This window comes from Crocodylus siamensis, chromosome 12 (genome assembly GCF_052110815.1).
Source record: "Crocodylus siamensis isolate JL-2025a chromosome 12, ASM5211081v1, whole genome shotgun sequence".
Taxonomy (NCBI): domain Eukaryota; kingdom Metazoa; phylum Chordata; order Crocodylia; family Crocodylidae; genus Crocodylus; species Crocodylus siamensis.
Genome location: NC_143406.1, coordinates 36,754,447 through 36,776,219, shown reverse-complemented (window position 1 = coordinate 36,776,219; position 21,773 = coordinate 36,754,447). Strand labels below are relative to the sequence as shown.

Below are 21,773 nucleotides of genomic sequence, written 5' to 3'. Positions count from 1 at the left end.
GTCACCCACACAATAAGCAGTCACTAAACAATGTTCTGCCCTTCATGTGTAGCTGTTTTCTAAGCTAGTGGCTATTGTGCAAACGCAGACACGGCCCTAGCGGCTGTGTCTAGAGACTTAGTCATCTGTGTGTATGTGCAGATAATGCGGTGTGTGCATTACGTTTCTCTGCCGTGCACTGGGGTGTGTTTGTCCCATACATGTGTAACCTTATATACATGTGTGCATGGACCCCTGCATGCTCTCATTGTGGGCTTCTTGCCTGGTCTAACGATATCTGAATTGTGCTCACCAGTGTATGTGTGTGTGTCCCAGTGTGTATGCATGTGTACTAGTGTGTGTATTAGTGAGTATGCATGTGTGCCAGTGTGTGTGTACTAGTGTCTGTGTATACCAGTGTGTGTGTAACAGTGCACATGAGTGTGTACTAGTGTGTGTGCACCCGTGCACATGTGTGTGTACCAGTGTGTATGTATGTACCACTGGGTGTGTATATCAGTGTGTGTGTGGTAGGTGTGTGGAGAGCGCCCCATTTCCGAGGTGCGGTGCTCGCCCCCTCCGGCCCCCCCGAGGCGGCCCGAGCGCAGCGCCGCGTGCCCCCGCCCCCGCCCCCCCCGCGCGGGGCGGCGGCTGGGGGCGGGGCGGGCGCGGCGGAGCGGAGCTGTCAGCGCAGCGCGCGCCCCACACCTCGCCCTGTGACCGCCCAGCCCGGGCAGGGACGTGCCTGGCCCGCGGGCTGCGAGACGCCTTTCCCGCCGCCGCCGCCGCCGCAAGTGAGCGGGGCCGGGCCGGGGGCGCCGCGAGCGGGGCCGGGCTGCGGGGCGCGGAGCCCGGCGCTGCCCCCTCGGGCCGGGCTGGGGCGGGGGCGGCGTTGCCGGGGGGCGCGGGGGAGGGAAGAGCCGCGGAGACGGCGGGCGCGGGCTGCCCGGGGGCAGGGGCAGGGGCAGGGGCCGCGCCGGGGAGCGGGCAGCCGCCGTCCCGCTCCTTGCCCCGCGCCGCCCCCGCGCAGCAGCCGCTGCCGCGGCCGCCCCGGAGCCGCGAGCCCTTTGCGCCGCCGTGCGGGGGGCGCGGGTCGGGCTGCGCCAGCGCCCGCACATGGGGCGGGGGGCGGCGCGGCCGGAGCCCTCGGCCGCAGCGCTTCTGTCACATCCGCACGAAGCCAAACGCCGGCGGGATTTCGCCCTTCTTTGAACCCTTTGTTTACCTCGGACTAGTGTGTATCCTGAGGAGAGCAGGATTTCCTGCGTGTTCGGTCAGAGCACTCGGAGCGGTCAGCGCCGCCACAGCTCTGTCCCGGTGCCGTGCCCTGCTGTACCTGTGGTAGATGCCTGCCCCCCCCCGTGCTGTGCCCTGCTGTACCTGTGGTAGATGCCTGCCCCCCCCCCGTGCTGTGCCCTGCTGTACCTGTGGTAGATGCCTGCCCCCCCCCCGTGCTGTGCCCTGCTGTACCTGTGGTAGATGCCTGCCCCCCCCGTGCTGTGCCCTGCTGTACCTGTGGTAGATGCCTGCCCCCCCCCCCGGTGCCGTGCCCTGCTGTACCTGTGGTAGATGCCTGCCCCCCCCCGTGCTGTGCCCTGCTGTACCTGTGGTAGATGCCTGCCCCCCCCCGTGCTGTGCCCTGCTGTACCTGTGGTAGATGCCTGCCCCCCCCGTGCTGTGCCCTGCTGTACCTGTGGTAGATGCCTGCCCCCCCCGTGCTGTGCCCTGCTGTACCTGTGGTAGATGCCTGCCCCCCCCGTGCTGTGCCCTGCTGTACCTGTGGTAGATGCCTGCCCCCCCCGTGCTGTGCCCTGCTGTACCTGTGGTAGATGCCTGCCCCCCCCCCGTGCTGTGCCCTGCTGTACCTGTGGTAGATGCCTGCCCCCCCCCCGGTGCCGTGCCCTGCTGTACCTGTGGTAGATGCCTGCCCCCCCCACGCTGCCAGCCTTGTGTCGGGGGGGATGGGCGGGCGGGCGGGCAGGGGGGGACATCAGTCTTAAGTTTTTACAGAAATAGAGGCCGTCTGAGGACTGTCACGAGTAGAAACCAATCCAGCACCTAATTTTAAATCAAATAATGCTTCTTAGAGTTTCCAAGTGCCGGTGTCCAGACACCGATGACTGATGTGCAGAAGGTAACAGAAAGAAATTCAAAATACCTCCATTAGTAGAAGGATTGTTTCAAATTATACTCCGCGCTCCCTGTTATTTTTAAATTACAGCCGTGATTTTTCTACCTGTCCTTTTTTGAATGGGGTCATGATTTCTACAGCAGCGGAGGTGCTAAGCTGTAAAAAAAAACAGTGTGTGTTGTTATGCAGAGCAAGTCTAAATCACAGCGGGGAGTTTGCATACAAAGCGCAATCGCATTATTAATTATTATTCTGGAAATCCGTCTCTTCAGCAGCCTGATCGCGGCTTGGCGGTAGCTGCTCTTTTATCGGTGCTGAAGCTCATTCCTCAGATCAGATGGAAAAGGACCTGGCACACGTCCTATGTTGTGATTAATTTCTAACTCATGACACTTCAGGCTGATGGCATTTTCTTCTATAACTTGAACAGCAAAGGAGTCTTCTACTGGTGTACAACAGACCGGGATTGCTATTTGCATCACGGATGCTTTTATTTAAATTGTACGGCTGTTTTCTCTCTGTTCGCGATCAGGTGGTTAGACGTTTCGTACAGGAGTATTTGCAGGAGTATGACACGTTGATTTTTCACAAATCTAAACAGTTTAATAGTAGTAAAGGATGTAACCATTTAGTGAAGCAGATTGTGTTGATTCAGACTTCAAAGTTAGTTAGTAAGCAATTTCTATATTTAGAAAAAGTGCAGTAGGCTGCAGTGGCTCTTGTATGAGGTTGTATTGTCCAGCTCAGGGATAGGCAACCCCTGGCACGTGTGCCAGAGTGTGGCACGCAAAGGCATTTTGCTTGGCACATGTGCATCAGGGCGGATAGTGGGGGAGCCACGAGGGGCCCGATCCTTGCTGGTGCAGTGCAGCCCCAGCCCCTTCCTTGCTGTCTGCCTAGAAGCGCATGCGCACCTGCCACTGCCGCCAAGCCAGGCGCAGGCCCCGTGGCCCCCGGTGCAGCTGCTTGCAGCCTAGGCTCGGTGGTGGGGCAGGGAACTCATGCCTCAGGGTGGGCGGCAGGCGAGGGGTCTGGGCTGCGGTGCCACAACAAGGATCGACCCCTCATAATGCCCCTGCCATCCACTCCTGGCACACCAGCATCTTACAAGTTGAGGTTGTGGGTGTTTTCCCCAAAAACGTCGCCCACCCCTGGTCCACATCATCAGTTGCGGCCAGTAGAGCTGTGCAGATTTAAATCAGCTAAGGATCTGGCACAGCTGCGTTTGCTATGAAAGGTCAGCCTGACTGAGATTCTTAAATAAAATGTGATAACTTTTGTATACTTTTTAGCCCTTCCATGCAGGGTTAGTTGTGCTCTGGATTCACTGGAGGGGTTCAGACGCTATCCCCTTCATCAGATAAGTCAGATACATCTGCACTTACTTACTCCGGCTTTTTGCTCATGTAACTGAGAGCAGAATTTGGATCTCTCCCCCAATATTCAGGCCGTTCTGTCTGTGTTTGCCTTAGGTTGCCAGCTCTTCAGTAAGTATATTTCTAGTTACTCGCACAGTGCGCAGATTCCTTTTTACCGACCCAGGATCCCTGCTGCATCACAGATATGCTGGGTCAGCCTTAATTTGGGGAAGAGTCCGTTGTCAATAATACTCGAGTAGGCTTCTTTCTGTTATAACTGCCCCACTCAACTTCACTGGAGATAATTTAGCACCCCTGGCTGACACCTCTCTTGATTAGTTGTTTTTTGTGACATTTCCCCAACATTGCATTATTACTGGTGCAGCCTCCTGAACAGCAGCAAGAGTAAGGGCACTCGTAGCAGATAGGGTATTATTGTTTGTTTGGGTTTGGGGTTTTTTTTTACCACCGGATCATGTATCCCTGATCAACACTGATCTAAACAATCACGATAAAATTGGCTGCTGATACTATTGCTGCCAGTAGCAAAGGTTCTCAAGCGGTAGATTTCTCCACCAAAATCTAGCATTGTCCAGTATCTTACACCAGCCTAGTTTGACAGTAACAAGAATTCACACTAAGAAACTCCGCTAGCAGTCCCAAACTAGAATGTTTCAACTCTCAAATGTCATTTCACATATGGAAGCAACTTGAGCAAACTCCCATTACGGTTGGATGCCTCTGGCATGCTCTGGGATTTTATTTGTTGCAGATGCCCCACTCCAAAGAAATCTGACTCTTCCCATATGGGGGAGATAGCCAGAGCTTAGTACCTACTCCCCACACCAATATCTAAATAGGAGCAGGAAATAAATGATGGGCTGACAATATGACTGCTTACCCATGCAGCACCATCTCCATGGAAACATACTGTCCTGGAATAGTTCAATCACATAAGGGTTACATGACATGAATAAAGTAACTAGAAAACTGGAAAATATCTTAGGAGTTAGAGATACTTGTACTTAATTTATTGCCCTTGAATCTTTCAACAGCAAATAATCAACAGAGCTAGCACTGAAAACTAATTTAGTGTATTTATAACCTAATTTGGAATGATGGGATAATGAAAATTTAAAGGGACCTTCCTTTAAAGGGCTGTTCATTGGCTTATTTCCAACCCAGGAGACCTCAGTGTAGAAGGTGTCTTGAATAATTTCCCACGTGACCCATTACTTCTTGGACTTTTTCCTTTGGTGCCCTGATTGTTCTCAAAACCTGATTGGTAGCCCTTCATTTCTGCTTACCAGTCTCAAATTTAAGTATGTAGCTAAATGTTTCTTTGCTTTACTTTTGTAATATCAAGGCATATCCCTGAAATGCGTTTCCTCCACTTCCTGGCATAACTGAATATGCAAATATTTACTACCTTAAACTGTGATTCAGTGCTACTTGGCAATAGAGTAGCCTATGAAACATTAAGGGCATACTCCAGCTTCTCAAGACCTACGTTTTTTAAGAGGACAACTGCTTAGCTTCCAGAATGGTCAAGTCACAGAAGCCTGGTGTGAGGCTGACCCCAGTTCTCAAGAGCAGCGGGGCACACTGGCACAAATGGACTATTAGCTTGAAATAGTCTCATGGGCCCAGTCAAGATTTTCTTCTCTGCATTTCATTCCCTGCCAAATGAGTTTCATAGCCTTCTCTGGCTAGACCCAGTGGATATTAGGGAAAAACCAACCAGATGCCTCATCTAGCAAAACTTACACATGTGAGAAGTATTTTCTCATGTGAATAAACCCATTCAAGTCAATGAGATTGCATTCTACATACTGCTCATATGCATAGGACTGCAGGTTAGCACTCAGAATGTGTTTTCTTCCAATTCAGTCTGTATTCATTGACCAATGGATGAATTCAACAGAACAATTGTTCATTTAAAAGTAAACTCAATTCGTTGGGAACTGTATGCTTCTTAAGGCTTTTACCACTCGCCACAATAAGGACTGTGGCAAAGGAATCATTTAGAAATCTATCAGATATAGCAAACTCTTTCTACCAAATGACACTATAGTTTGTTAGAAAAATAACCACTAGTTGTATTGCAGTACCTCATTACCCAGATCAATCACATATGTGAGATAATAGCAGCTATGGAGCACTTCATGGAACAATGGGAATGAATCATAATGTCGGTAACTGGAAAGACAGTTGTACATTTTGCTTTCTGTTTGTTCAACTTACAGACCATATTACTTTTGTGATTCTTTGATATTAATCCTTATCGTATTTCTTGTCTAATACAGTTAAAGAATAGAAAAATAATTATGCTTTTCTATTCTCACATTTACTCTTCTGGTACCTCCAACAGAAAACATTATTCCAAAACCTGGATCTTGGAAAAGATCTAAAATGGATATTTTGCTAACTGCTCAGTGAAAGGGTATAGACATTTCTTTTGAAAATTGCTTGATCTGTCACAAAACATGTCTATAATTGTTATTAAATCATCTGGAATATCTATACAGCTATCAGTTTTCGGCCATATGCCTGGCTTCCAAAAGAATTTTCTTTGTTGATAGCTTTTTTCTTGGCATACGTGTTGGATATATCACATGAAGAGACATTGGTGGATGAGGAATGTTACAGTTTCCATTACACAGGGCTTTCATCCTAATGGTCTTGTAAACTGTGGGTCTCATTCTAAACAATGTGCTCATCAGAGCTGTTCCCCTGAAAGCAGCAAAACTTGTGTCCTGTTTGGGATTACTTAACCCGTCCCATCCTCTGAACTGTAGCCAATACTGGGGTGGAAAGGTTACTTTAAAGGTGACTTGCAAAGGATTATCAACAACTGGATTTGTGCCCAGTTTTGTTTAACATATGAGAGTAGAGAACAACTAAAACTGTATGGAAAATTCAGAAAGGCAGAATATAATTAAAATGGAATCTGGCCAGAACTGTTTCATTCTGAAGGTGCTTCGTGTATGGTATGGTATCTTCCGAAAGAATTTAAAGTTGTTTGCTGCAAGAAAGTAAGGACAATGACGTTCCATTTTTTGTTGTTTGTCTTCTTTTGGATGGCTTTCTATTTACTAAGAACAATGACTCATTCTTTTTTTGTTTTGCTGATTAATGGTGCTGCATGTGTACTGTTTTTATTGTACACACACATTTTGCAGCTAAGCCTTACCCTTAATAAATGCAATGGAAGACCTGAGTTTGGGGAGGAAAGAGAAGGAGAGACTATTTGTGAGAGGAGATGCACGTTGGACTGAGGATTGTGTCATTCTACCTGGATCAAAAGTTTTTTTGGGCGGGAGGAGAGGGAAGACAGTAGTTTTGGAGTTTTGTTTGTGCCTATAAACAGTAAAAATAGAGCAAAAAAACTAGAATTTATTCTCATGTCCCTTGGGCCTGGCCACACCACATGGTAGCCAACAGTGTAATTTGCATCCATTTTGTACCTCAGTTTAAATGACATCTGGAGCAGACGGGTGACCAGCTCGCCCTCGGCAGCTGCCACAGTAGGTGTCATTATAGCACTGTGTCACTAGGGGGCAGGGGAGCAGGTTATCATTGAGCCAGTTGTTTTCATACCACCCCTCTGCTGGTGTAACTCACACCGGTACACTTCTACCCTGGTGTACTGCTAGAGGGGTCTAGAAAATTACACACTTGAGGAGGACCACACCTCAAATGTCTGCTGCTTTTCTTACACTGGTGTAAACATGGGTGCCCAGATCTTTTGTTAAAGGTGAATTAGAAATAACCCGCATGCTTTACACAGATATAAGTGGCCTGATTCTGATATTTCTTTATACACTAATTAGGCCCTGGGTTCCAAAGACCCTGCAACTAATAAACATTTTACTCCAATTATTTCAATTTCATTTGAATATTAAATAAACAGAAGGTACTTCCGGGTTTCACACTAGCGTAAATATTTTCAGGATTGCGAAGGCTGTATTTTAGTCTATTTCCAGATGTGTTTGGAAATGTCTTTAGTTTGCTGTAGAAGCAAAAAGGGAATCATCTGATATTTTGGATACAATGTGGGGAGGGGAGGAGTGAAACCTGAAAATCGATGCACGTTCTTGCATTTGAAACTGGACTAGGCCGTTTACAGTGGTATGCTAATTCCACTGCCAATTGCCAGGTTTCCTAAAAGGGGTTGTAGCTGATGTTTTCTAATGTGCAGGCAGTTAAACACTTATTTTGTCACTTTATCTCATTGTCTCAGACAGAAAAATGAAAACCCACCCCGCCATCGTTTTTCTCCTCCTCTTCGTGATCAGCTATGGCTCTTCTGAAAACTCGAGTACATCTAGAGGATGTGGACTGGATCTTCTCCCCCAGTACATTTACCTGTGTGACCTGGATGCTATCTGGGGAATAGTAGTAGAAGCTGTTGCTGGAGCGGGAGTGCTGACAACACTGCTGCTGATGCTGATTTTACTAGTGAGGTTGCCATTCATCAAGGACAAAGAGAAGAAAAGCCCACTGGGAATGCATTTCCTCTTTCTTTTTGGGACTCTAGGACTGTTTGGGCTGACGTTTGCATTCATCATACAAGAAGATGAAACATTATGTTCCATCCGAAGGTTTCTGTGGGGAGTTATCTTTGCCTTGTGCTTCTCATGCTTGCTAGCTCAAGCCTGGAGACTACGCAGGCTAGTTCGACATGGTAAAAGTCCATCTGGCTGGCATCTGGCTGGCATGGCAATCTGTCTGATGCTGGTCCAAGTCATTATTGCAACGGAGTGGCTAATACTGACAATTGTGAGAGACAAGAAATTGGCCTGCAGTTATGAGCCAATGGATTTTGTTATGGCTTTGATTTATGTTATGTTCTTGATGGTGGTAGCCATGGGCTTGTCTCTCTTCACTCTGTGTGGAAAATTTAAGAAGTGGAAGAAAAATGGAGTATGCCTCATTATAACAGTTTTTTTCTCAATTCTAATTTGGGTAGCTTGGATGACTATGTACCTGTTTGGTAATATTGAACTGAAGAGAAAAGACAAATGGAGTGATCCCACTCTTGCAATTGCACTGGTGTCTAGTGGTTGGGTGTTTGTTATTTTTCACGCTATCCCAGAAGTTCACTGCACCATTCTTCCATCACAGCAAGAAAACACACCCAACTATTTTGACACTTCACAACCAAGAATGCGGGAGACTGCTTTTGAGGAAGATATACAACTTCCTCGAAGCTACATGGAAAATAAAGCCTTTTCGATGGATGAACATAATGCAGGTAAGATTTTACTGTACAAAAGACCTATTTTGATTTTTCCCTGCAAGAAGTAAAAGAAAATGTACCTATTTGCTCAAGTTGCTATTTTAGTTTGTTTGGTTTAAGAGAGCTAGTTCTAAATATTATTTGGGGGGGGCGGGGGGGTTGCACACTGTATTTTTGCTTTTGTCCCTTAATTTTTTTTATTTAAAAACTAAAAAAATTTTTAAAAAAGAAAGCAAGTATTCCAAGACAATTTTAATTTTGAAGGAGAAAAAATATTTTCAATCGAAGTCATTTAAATGGAAATTGTAAAGATTAACCATAGTATGTCCTTAGCTCATGCAGCCTGAATTCCTTCTCATTTCTACTGTAATAAGAGGTAACACTATTGAGGTAAAAACATGTTTGAATAGAAAGCTCAGGGTTAAGTCCTCATTATTCTTGGGTGACAAAATAACTAGTAACTCTCTTTCTTCCTAAAAATAAGACCCAAGGCTCTTTTTGCTATTATATAAATAATACAGCATGCAAGTTACTTCACAAACAAGTATAAAGATAAAATCTCTGCGCTGAAGGTTTTACTCCTTGAATAAAAAATGTAAACAAGGAATGAAAAGCAACAGAATGCCTCCTCTGCAGTCTGCATGCAGTATATATCCAGTATGTACACTTCTCCCTGCCACAGCTCCTTCTGCAGTGACACACGGCACCTATACAATAGCACACAGGAACACTGTGCAAAATGTTAGGCGACCTGAAGAGTAATGTATACGGTTGACACCACCGTGAAATTGGCCTTAAGCAAAGACCCAGCCAAAACTGGTTTCTCAAGAGAAAGAATCTAGCTGAAAGCTACATAGAGTGACAGCAGAAAGTATACTCGGATGCTACATGAGTGCATATGGCAAGAAACTGCCTGATGGCGGCCCTCCGTGCAGGTTTCGTTCAGTCGATGTCCTGCAGCTTGTAAACATGTTTGTATCTGGGGAAGCTGGCAACAGTTCTCGATTCGTTCTAGCGGGGAAGAGCACTGCACTGTTCCAGCCGAGAGCTGGCTTTTCGGGTTGGCAGCTCCTTAGAACAGGCGTTGGGGATGGCACCAAGCACCTCCTCTTCACTTGAAGGTACCTCTGGGTTTTTCTGAACATGATGTAATCTGCTGCAGCTCAATGGATCCAGTCCAGACAAGAAGGGAAATTGCGCATTGGCTATGACAATGGTGAAGTCAGGAAACAGTTTTCCCTCAGGGAATATTAGCAGGGACCTTAGAGGTGTTATTCTTCTATAAAAGCTTTGAGTGGGGATGATATGTTAGGATCACAAGGGTGTATCCCACAGGCTCAGTTTCCGGCAATGGCAATAAGCAGTTGACCCTGCATTTCTAACATTTCTAGCAGGAAAAAGGGAGCTTCCCCACTGTGTTTAGATTTCTTGCTTGTTAAAAGATATTTGGCATTTTGGATCTGGTGTTTCCCATCAGACCAGTTTTAGATAGGTAACGACCAGGACTTCAGTGGAGTTATTCTCAACTGAGACAGATATCAGTGAGAGCAGAATCATGGCTTTCATCTCAGTTCAGCAAATTTGCTTTAGCCTAGCCAAGGTGACCCCCACTCTCTAAAGAATGTACTGTTCTTACCCACGTTTGATTTATTCTTTTAAATGGAAGATGTGGTTGTCTGCATTGGGTTGTGCATTTTCTTAGCTCTGTAATGTGCATCATACTTCTGGAATAGTTAGATTGCATTATTACATGTAGTTGGTTGAAGAGTTGGTTTAAATGTAGCATTGCATGTGCAGCCTATAACTGACTAGATTTTCCTGTTTGCTATCCCAGAGATTACTAGTTACTTATTATAATAAATGTATAAAGCGCTTTGTCCTGTGGCCTGGGAAAGCAGGGCAGATCAAAATCTCTGTAAAGCAACCAAGATTGGGCTCTTAAGTGAAACTCAGGTTCACACTATAGCTAGAGTTCTACAGCTACCAAGGTGCTTACCCAGACGTAATGAATTTTTGGTTCATAACTGATATTTATGTTATTTTAGTGTTTACTCACTGAGCAGAATGGTGAAATAAGAGTACTGCCTGTTTCTCAAGTGAGTTGCTTGTGGACTTTGGGCTGACGCTTGCTAAAGTCTCCCTGATAAAGTTTGTTTTTTGTCTACAATTTACCTATCTATAAAAAAATATGTCCTTAACATGATAACTACACTGACAGGCCATGTAACGAAAATAGTAACACTGCTTAGAGAAATTCTGAAGGCAAACATACCACAAACAACACTCTCTCATTCCCAGCTAGAAGTAATTTGCAATTTAGATAAATAACAGTAGCTAGCAAACAGGAGAATGAAATGCAGCCTGAGATTATCCCTTTAAAACTCATTTGAAAATAGATGTATGAGTTATATGGGTAATAAAATATATATGTAAATACTCCAGTTTTTAATGGCGTAATGCATTACAAATCTGTTAGCTATGTGCTGAGAGAGAGATTCAAATACTGGTATAATCCTTGGTGTCAAAACAGGCAAGGCAACCAAATTATAAGCAGGGAATACTACTGATTAAGAGATGGAAGAATGTAAAAGTGTATTTATAAACTTTGACCTGTAGGTGATATATGATAATGCTGACCTCCTTCATCATGCTATTCACCACCCCTTGATTTCAGAGCACTTGACAAGGGAGGTAAGTATAATTAAAAAGTAAGGGTACCTCAGTGAGGCTACTCACATGTGGAAAGTGAGCATGTGTTTTTAGGGTTAGAATATGTGGTAAGAAAGCTCAATACCAATATTCTCTCTGTGCAAAACTCCCTTTGACAGGAGTAGCAGTGAACAGAGGGCAGCGTGTGGCTACAGTATTTATAATCAATTTAAGTTTTGCTGTACACATTGGGTGAAATCCTGGCCCCGGTGATGTCAATAGCAAAACTCCTAAAGGCTGCTGACCTGTAACTTGAATTAAATATTAGAGAGAAAATCTAGATCATGAGTTCTTGAAACAGGCATGTTTCATAGATAAATAATACAGAGCGATGGAACCATTGCAACTGCTCAAATTGTACACACAAGTGGCTGCCTGTTGCTTGGCTGCAACGGTGAAGCCCATTATTTACTTCTTAGCTAATCAGAGCAAATGCAAATCTCTGCTTCCTTACTGGTTCAGAGGTAATGACGCATATTCCTTAGCTTCATCTCCCATTTAAAATGTAAATTATAAAAGAATAACAGATTGCAAAATTAATAACTACCATAATAAAGATGACCTTAGATGCTTCTGGTGTGAACATTCAGAATGTGTTGGACAATACGTTATCTTTTGGCTCAATATTTTTTCATGATCATACCATTCAAAAGCAAATATCTGCTTAATATTTCTACAGAAAAAAAGAACTTTAAAGCATCTGGAAAATTTATATTTGCTAGCCAGATTCGTCATGCTTAGAGGGTTTTGTGAGCATATTTGCTGGCTCAAAACATATTTTGGAGCTCTTTTTTCATAGTGACAGAATAAAGAAATGAAATGTCATTTTACTTAACCATTTAGCATCCAAACTGGAGATTACTTTATGGGCAGTACTAACGCATCAACATCCCATATTTTTAATAGTATTTAGGCACCTAACACTCGTTGACTTGATAGTGCGGTGTACAGTTCCTTTAAAATCTGGCCGCAGAGCCAGCCTTAGGGAAAGCGATGCCTTAGACAAACTTGGATTTTGGTGCCTTCTTCCCCAGCCCCCCCTGCCCTGGGGAGAGCAGCAGCCCCGAGTAAAAGGCGCTGGCAGTGGTGCCCAGATGGAACAGCTCCCCCTTCAACTCGGAGCCCAGCAAGAAGCGCTTGAGGCCCAGGGTGGCAGTGCTGAGCGCACAAGCGGGAAGGAGACAGCGGGAAAGCATGGCTCAGGCTCCCCAGACACCCCACTTCCTCCTCCACTACTCCCCCACCCCTGCTGACCTCGCTGCCACCACTGCTGCTGCCCTTTGCACCAGCCTGTTCTCATCTTCCCGCATCCTCCTCAGTGGCGGCCCTTCCTGGCGAGGCGGCTGCCACACACTACCTGGGCATGGTAGTCAGGGCACTAGCTCTTGGGAAGTGTCACCATTACACAGAGAGCTGCTGGCTACAGTGAGCAGGGCCAGGCTGAGCGCTGCCACACACATACTCCCCACCTCCTCCTCTGCTGCTGCCACCTCCTCTCCTCCTCCTGCCCACTCTTATTGCCACTGCTGTTTCCAGCCACTGCTGGAAGGTGATTAATTATTGATGCCAGCTGCCTGGCTCCCGCTGGAAGCAGAGGAGTAAAGAGGGGTAAAAGCAAGCCACCTGGCTCCTGAGGGAGGGAGACTGGCAGCCCATGGAGATGGGAGTGGGGAGCGAGGGAGGGGGGTAACCTCCCTCCACTCCACCGTCCCCCATTCTCCTCCAGGGGTGCATGGCTGGCTCAGCAGCAACTAGGGGGACCACAAGGGCTCCCTGGGAAAAGGGGTGGCACTGTGTGTGTGTGTGTGTGTGGCATCCCCCTGACCATGATGCCATGGCCAGTCACCCACCCCTAAGGCCGGTTCTGTCTGGCCCCAAGTACTGTCACTCTGCCCCATACCAAGCCCTACCAGTTCTACTTAAAACAGAGTCTAAGATCTACCCAGAGTGTAAGAATAAAACTACTGTACAAAGGCAGTATAAAGATTAGGGGTTAAATTATGACTGTTACAGTCGGAACCAAACATCCAATTGACTTCCTTGGGATTAGGATTCCACCTGAGGGCACCACTACTGTTTAAAAAGACAGTAGACAAAATTGTAGACAAACCCTTGTATATGGGAGAAGTAGTAGCAATTTTTTTCATCAGAATCATCTTTCTCCTTTTAAACACAGCTTTAAGAACAGCAGGATTTCGCAATGGCAGTCTGGGCAGCCGACCGAGCGCTCCCTTTAGAAGCAATGTTTATCAGCCAACTGAGATGGCAGTTGTGCTGAACGGTGGGACTGTAAGTATAAAAATGTGATGATTTAAAAAGTCTGGGGTACACCCTGGGGAATATGCAACCACTGCTTATTGAACGAACAACTGAGTTTAGACTGCTTGCTCACATGGGGGGAGAAAAATAAATGCTATCTCTAGCAGCAAGTATGCATGCAATGCTTCCATTCCCCTCCAAAATTATATAATTACAGGATAATGTGGATCTCTGCTTGGGTATTCAGTTTGAGGGAACCAAGTTTGCTGGTGATGCTCTATGTCCAATGGCCACTTTGGATTAAATTTACTTTAAAGCTGCTAATCTAATTCCCAAGTGATATGTACTTGGTATCCTGACTTCTGCAATACTGTGTAAGTTCTACAACAGGCTGGCATAGTATATTGGCCTGTGGGTGAAAATACCTTTGATAAGAATCTGTTGCAGATAGTGTGGACGTCAGACATTTTCACTTTCCTCGTATAACATATATATTTTAGTATGCTGCACACCGCTATAGAGGTGTGCTACCAGAGGATATATAAATATCTTAATATTAATGTGCATTAATTTTCCTCTCTGAAACAATAGTTTGGCATGCCCGTATTTGATAGGCAAAGTATTATTCTGCATCCTGGTCATTGCAAGAATGGCTTAGATATCTGATGCCAAACAGCCAATTTCACTCCCATTGTGTCTATAATTTGCACTTGAGGAATTGCATAGAAATCTCTCCCATTGGAAAAGAAAGGAAAAATCTCATTTCCACATTTTCACGCATACCTACATGCTTCTTAAAGCTACTCATGAGCCAGTTTACACTCACATAAGTTGGCTTTTCATTGTTTTAAACCATGAGCTGATTCCATAACTCAACATCAAAACACAAAGGATGTGAGCTGACTCTAGGTCTCTGTTTCTTTCATTAGAGGCTTGATTTCTTAAAGGGAACACAGTTATTAGATATCAGTATTTTCCTTCCATTGATAATACAGTGGGGGAATAAATCAACTTTGAATGACAATGAAGTTTGAGTTTTGCTTTCAGAATGACTTACAACAGCCATAATGCATATCATCCTTTTGGGTGCCTGGATTCATCTGTCCCCATATTCCTTTATATCAGAATAAGCAGCTCAGGGAAGAGGCAGCTTAAAGATGAACAGTTAGAGAAGGGTGAGCACAAAGCTTGTTCCAGGCCAAAAATACACACAATAATTAAAGGTTATTACCGTAGACAATAAAGTAAAAGGACTAATACATAGATAGTCTTACCTTTTCCTTGTGGTGAGATGCACATAGTGCCCAGATTCAAGATAAACATCACTGTACTGTTTTGCCTAGAAATAAAGGTGCGACTGCTATCCTTGTAAATGTAGCATGTTAACATTGATTTCTGAAATCTAGAGCTCTTAGTTATGGGTTTATTATCCTTATTTCCAGATACCAACTGCTCCGCCAAGTTACACTGGAAGACACCTCTGGTGAAAGCTATGGGTTCTAGAGAATAAGAGTCATTGTTACAGATTTTGTTCCTTGGCAGTGTGTTTTTCTGAGGGAGGAATCAAAAATGCCAGAACAAAGCAACAAAAGATCCAGGAACTGAAATCCTAGAGAGGATTTTATGTAAATGTGAACACTATTGAACTGAAGCTAATCATAAAAATACAACTCTGCAAAATTCAAGCTGAATCTAATTTGAAGTAGAACTAGGCACACTTTAAAATGGAAGAGGGGATACTGCATTCAGAAATGTAAGATATAGTCTCTCTGTAACTAGTGTGCGAGGCAAGCCTGATTTTTACTGCTTGCCAGTTGCTTGCAAAAAAACCCCCTCCTCTCTTTCCTAAACTTAATCCGTATTGCCACAAGAGATTGCCACTACAGCGTGAAAACATACAGGCTTTCTTTCTACTTTGATTTTTTTTTTCTTCATTTCAAATGTCTCATGAAAAACTTTCTTGTTTGCTCCGTTATCCATTTCTGATGTAAATGTCCTTGTGAATGTCATGTAGAGTTGAACATTGCTGGTCCATGGCAACAAAGTGACCACCACTCTCAACAATGATATGCTTTTATTCTTTAAAAGGATCGTGAATCAAATTTGGTGCTGGACAGATGGAAGGGCTGTGGCATGTTTTGTGCAACTGTGTAAAGCCCCTGAATGCTAGAGAAGGAAGGTAGTGGTCCAAGGTAGAGTTAGATCTTCTCAGTCATGTGGAATCGGAAATTGATGGTCAAGATACCCTGTTGTTGCAGTCTCATCCCAGAGTACAGGCAAAGAACCACATGTTCTCAGACTCTTAATTTTGTACAAATGTACATGTGGGGCCACTGTATGAAACAATGCAAAGACCTGCTTCTGCAGAGACTTAGCTGAGGAGAGGATAAGGCTTGGGTTTGCCAAGGAGTCCCAAGAGATGAAAGGGTAAAGGAAACCGCCTGTACAACAGAGATCTTATGGGCTGATCCTTAAAACGTTGAGCAAAACACCACAGTAGCAGCTGAAGGATACAGCTCTCCTTCCAGGAGGTACTTGGTAGCTTCAGGGATTGGACCTTCTGTTTCTAGAGGTGGGCCTGGTCTTGCAATCCCTACTCATGTGAGTAGCCCCATGGACTGCAATTTTTAGTGCACTTCAGCGTGTAGGTAGCAGCATCTCCATGCGGGAGGTCATGGTGTTTTTATTTTAATTATTTTATTTGAGGAGCTTACATAAGGCAGACACTGTCAAAAGGTTAGAGGTTATCTAACCAGGTTCTCATTGCCCATTTTTCGTGCCATGGCCTTCATTACTTTTAAGCAAATCATTCCTTTATTATTTAGCATATAATACATATCAAACATTGAAAGCATCATTGAATTCACTGTTTGGCCAATATTACTCTTAGTTTTCCTAGATAATAAAAGCAAACTGTTTTTACAGGAGGGTATATGAAAGTGTATAAGGATGAAATTTTGCATATGCTATAATAAAAATATATATTTTCAAATAAAAAGTATAAATGTAGAAAGGAAACTGAATACCTGAATAGCTTTACAGGAAAAAGCTCCTTGCTATATACTGCAAAAGATAAGCTGTTTATTTTTTTAAAAAAAAGTCTTCCTGGTTTGTCATGTACCTCCAGTTCTAATATAAGAGAATATAATCCTGTAGACTTGTATTCAAATGAGTAGGTCCGTTGACATCAGTAAGTCTACCTACAAGTGCAAGGGCTGCAGGATCAGGACCTTAGTGCTGCACATAAATATACCAATATCTGTGTGCATGTATATATGTATATGTGTATGTATGTATATATATATGTGCATACATGCGCACGCGCGCGCACACACACACACACACAGAGTCACCATTCTTGCCATGATCATCTTATAGGGGTTTATTCCTAAAAGCCTTCTCTCTGAGGAGCTATATTTTTCTGTCATGCATGATTAAAGGAGCATGTTAGCTCCATGTCAGATGTTCCCCCCTGGAGCCAAAGGAAGCATGTGCTTGTCTGAATTTAAACAACAAAGATTGTTCCCCCCCCCCTTCTTTTTTTAGGTAACTGCAACTGAGTAAACTGGGGTTGATATTGCATGTTGTCCAGTAATTTAGCCATGCAGTTACCTGTTAAAACAAAGCCTTGATCAAATAAAATGATATTAGTCATCCTGATTATTAAACCAGAGACTGAATCACTGGGAGCCATATAAACACTCCTAATAATGGCTTGCTAACAAAAGTTTCATTAAAAAACCGGGTTTAAAATATGTAATTGTGTATTATCAAAATGTGTAAGATGACCATGGCATATATGGTAGAACAGGTTTCTTTATCAGTGCTACAACTGAGAATTATGAATTAAGTACAACACAGATTTTACAGACTTTGGGCAAATTCTTCACAAGATACAGAGATCCTAGAAATTTTAATGTACTTTATGTTTCCTAGATGTGAAAAGATTGACAAATTAAGGTCCCAGGTCTACTCCTAACAAAGTCAATAGGAGTTGAAAGTCCCTAAGCAAAACCAGGGCCAGATCCTGTAAATCTTAACTGACATGACTACTTTTATAGGGTAACCGTGTAAATGAGTATAATTCACATCAGTGAGGATTTGCAGAAGTGGACCTGCAATTTGTGATGGTGGAGGTGTGGTAATAGATTAGAGGATGGGATGTACTTTCCAGCTTCACATAACTAGTAATAAATGACTTATGTTTGTCAATTGGTAGTCTGTGGTGTAATATGCCCCAAATAATGTGTGACTGAGGAAAAAAGGCACCTTTGTGTTAACTTATATTTTGATTAATGTAAACATACTGTTTATGTTTGCCTTTTTTGAAAGTTACCTAGAATGTAGAGCATCTGTGATCAAAATACTAAATAATTGTAAGCACAAGACTTTCAGATTTCAGTATAATGAGCTTTTATAGTGTAAAAAGCTACTATGTTGTCCCTTTAAAAATAATAATGGTTATTTCCTTCTCACATATTATCTGTATAGGAAAATGAAATCCTAAAACATTTTAAAACTTTGTTATAAAAAAAAAACTTTCTATAATAAGTGGCTTTGTTCAATGGCAAGAGAAGAGTATAGAGCAGAGGTTGGGAACCTGTGGGCCAGACTGACCCAATTTGGGTCAGAGGTAGACAGGTGGACACTATGATCCAGCTCCCACCATTGCTTTTCCCTGCAGTAGCACAGGGAGAGCTATTGCTGCCAAATCAAATGGCTCCACAGGCCATTGGCTGCCGGCCCCTGTTATAGAGCCATACGTTAAGGGTCCAGTCCTGATTAATGGGAGTCAAGGGTGCACAGCACCTCCTAGATGTAAAGCATCTTTGCAGGATGGAACCCTAAATACACACAAGGTACACTAACTATTATAGAACTAGCTATTTCTGTATTTAGTATTGCACAGGCATCTTGATTGGCTGTTTGAGCTTGATGCCTTGGGTTTAACTAAAGGCTGTGTAAAGGGGAGCATTGTAGCTTTTATTATAAAACAACTGGACTATTCTACCAGCTTACAGGATTACAAAGCAGGTGCTTTTTATTAACTGATGAGAGCGAAGGCTCATTTTTGATAGATAATATATATATATTTATTAAATGTATTAATGTGTGTTTTATAACGTACCCTTTTTTCCGCTGACTGTTGCAGACTGGTATCGTATTAAGTACATCTTTAAAAGGATTTTCAAGACAATCAACATGTACCATAATGACTGTACATAAGTATACAAAATTAAAAAGGTTGTAAAGCATGGGCAAATGTTTTATTTTCAAAATGCTGTTCTTAACAAAAATAAAAGCTTTACTATTTACTTACAAGGTTTGTGGCCTTTTGGTGCAACAGTTGACCTTAATCTTTACATACCCTCTAACCTATTAACAGGGAAGAGATGCTTATTCTGTAGATAACCTGCTGTACTTGCACCATTGAGTGAAATTGTATCAATACTAGTTTGGACTACTATGGATTTGCCTCCATTACAGAGCAGCCACTGCTATAGCTATGCCAGTGGTGCACATCTGCATGGCTCTGGCCATGTCAGAGGCTTTGCTGATATAGCTGTATTTGGTGGTGGGTGTGATCTTTCTACGCTCCTGGTTGACATATGCTGCAAACCTTTGTAGTGTAGACCAAACCATTTACAATTTTTATCAGGCCTAATCTTGCTGTCCTTTAAGTCAGCAAGACTTTGTCCAACTTAAGAGATAGCTTTAACAGGCCCACTAATAATTTTATGACATTCATCTCTGTTCAGAAGCTCAATTATGACAGTGCTCCACAGGACCTACGTAGTGAGATAAACTGAGATACGCATACTCAGGGCCTAGTTTCCCATTTTCTTACACCTTCCTTAATTACTTATACTCATGCAAAATGAGTGCACAATGCCATCATTTTGATCTCCTGGCATTTTGCGGTTGCTTTGTATGGGTGATGACACAAAGGACTTCAGCTGTTTTCCATAAGCACAGCTGTGAGTACATGCTGTTTCTGTAAGGGCAGATCTTAAGCTGGCATAAACTATCAGAGCGCAGTAGAAGGCAGCAGTGCAATTCTAATTTATACCAGCTGCAGAGTTGTCCCATAGTTATTATCTGCCTTAGACCTTGTATGGGCATAATCACCATTTACTGCAGTCGGAGTTTTCTGTCCATCAGATTAACTTCTGCCTGAGTCCTCAGGATTGGACATGAAGCATTTGGCCAAGCTCAGCCCTTTATCAATGGGCCTAATTCCAGTGATTTTAATAGAGTTGTGTTCCTTTACAGCAGGGCTGAATTTTACCCAGGCAATGATGAATTACTGCAGAACCAGGTCTTTATGCAATCTATTTTTGATGTACATCATCTCACATATTAAACTAACTGTAACCCTTAGAGAAATTCTAGATCAAATAAACCTATTAGGAATTCAATCCATGATCTGTGTGTTTTGTGGTGTTGAGGAAAGAGCTAAAATTCCTGAACGATTTGGTGTAGGTTCTTCCAAGTCTTCTAATTTGCTTCCCACTGCAATCACATAAAAAACAACATGAAATGTTTAACTTGCAAAACACATGGAAACTGAAAAGCAAATAGTTAGCCTTCTGCTATAAGCACATGGTCTGTATGGCAAACGGAGAAATCAAATAATTTTAAAAAAATGTACAGACTCTTTTTCTGTTAAACAAATTCAACCCTTCGATACCCACACAACTCTGTGACAGCCAGGGGTATTGTGCATGAGTATCAAGGGCAGAATTTGTCTCCAACTAAAGAGACATCAGGATTGTTCACTGGGGATGCAAATAAAGTGGAAAGCAATTCTTTATGAGTTTCTTGACTTCAGAGAACTTCTAAGTAAAAGCTAATGACAGATGCAAGCCATACTATTCACTATTTTTTCTTATTTTAATCACTAAGGACAACAGGAAGGTCAATAAAGAATAGTTTCTTGTATGCCACAATGCAAAGAAGAATGTCATCCATGTGAATGACAAGGACAGGCCAAATGAGAAAAAAAAATCAGTTAAACAAAGAGCACAGGGTTGCTTGCTGGAGTAAACAATCCTAAGTGAACAAAAGCTCCACATAATAGTAAAAAAAAACAAACAAAAACCCCACCCCCTAGAGAAAGCTGTTTTTCAAAGCTCTAAATTCAGATGTTCTCTTTAAGGGCCAAATGTAATGTTTTCCTCTACTGATACAGGCAATCAGCTGAGTACTGTTCTGGCTACTGTTGCATATTGCCTTGTTCTTCAGACTTCAAAAATGGCTGTTTTACATAGATATTTAATTGGTTAGCTATTAAATATTAAATTATTTAAATATGAAATGCATTGTCTACACTTCAGAGGGGACTTCATTCCAGCCCTCTGAGTCAAACAATAGTGTTGGGAAGCAGTTATGCAGGAAAGGAAATGTTATATTATAGGTGAAATAACTACTTTGTGATCACTCAGCACAGATATGGCTTAGATTGTATAAACTGCACCTATTGCTGAAATGCACACACACCTTCCACATATCATTCTGCAGGAAAATACACCAGAAAACAGCTTTGCAGAGGCTGGAGAACTGTGTTTGATAGCATTTGAAAAATAATTAATTTTAGGAAACCAAAGATGAGGTTGCAGATTATGGTCTGAGCCATACATCAGGCCAGGCAACACTGCTACAGGCCCAGTACATGGCAGGTATAAGACTCTTTTTGATAACAGATCACTAAGCTTAGTGGATGCTAAATAAAAACAAGAGAGAGACTTGTTTAAAACGTATTTCAAGTGACTATGAATGTACTAGCTTTATATCATATGTGGAGCATTCACAAGTGGGCATATACTTTATTTTATATTCCCATGATACAAAGAGATTACATTTTATGATTTTTTGCTAAGAACCTATAACTAATGCACACAATTCCTCATTAAAACGAGGCAAATGTTTCTATGGTGCCCAGCAACCATGATATTAGGGGTTTCAGCATTCTATCACAGACATGTTATTTAAGCATGACATTTTCAAAGTGCATCTTACTAAAATATGAAGCACAAGATGTCAGCCTGAATGTGGATTTCAAACAGCTACTTGAATAGCCTTAGACATTCGTTTA

General features: G+C 43.0%; 2 protein-coding genes across 3 annotated transcripts in view; one reads left to right on the top strand and one right to left on the bottom strand.

Annotated features, from left to right (window-relative positions):
* The first annotated feature begins 625 nt into the window (after positions 1–625).
* Positions 626–19,000, top strand: GPRC5B (G protein-coupled receptor class C group 5 member B). Of its 2 annotated transcripts, none has more exons than XM_090023744.1 (4): positions 626–773; positions 7,712–8,725; positions 13,596–13,708; positions 15,121–19,000. In XM_090023744.1, the coding sequence occupies exons 2-4, from the start codon at positions 7,720–7,722 to the stop codon at positions 15,163–15,165; spliced, it is 1,164 nt and encodes a 387-aa protein (XP_089879870.1). In that variant the 5' UTR covers positions 626–773; positions 7,712–7,719; the 3' UTR covers positions 15,166–19,000. The 2 variants fall into 2 exon arrangements, with proteins under 2 accessions (XP_089879870.1, XP_089879869.1); XM_090023743.1 differs by lacking the exon at positions 626–773 and adding an exon at positions 4,740–6,995.
* Positions 19,001–19,141: 141 nt separating this feature from the next.
* The window catches only part of IQCK (IQ motif containing K), an 86,570-nt gene continuing 83,938 nt past the window's right edge, over positions 19,142–21,773 (bottom strand). Inside the window, exon 9 of the mRNA XM_090023745.1 lies at positions 19,142–20,191. Within this exon, the coding sequence (XP_089879871.1) occupies positions 20,094–20,191 (98 nt within the window). The 3' untranslated portion in view covers positions 19,142–20,093. The remainder of the gene's footprint in view (positions 20,192–21,773) is intronic.

Coding starts and splice junctions, on each gene's coding strand:
- GPRC5B (XM_090023744.1), top strand. CDS start 7,720: ATGAAAACCCACCCCGCCATCGTTTTTCTCCTCCTCTTCGTGATCAGC. Junction 8,726..13,595: donor GATGGATGAACATAATGCAG/GTAAGATTTTAC, acceptor TTTTAAACACAG/CTTTAAGAACAGCAGGATTT. Junction 13,709..15,120: donor TTGTGCTGAACGGTGGGACT/GTAAGTATAAAA, acceptor CCTTATTTCCAG/ATACCAACTGCTCCGCCAAG.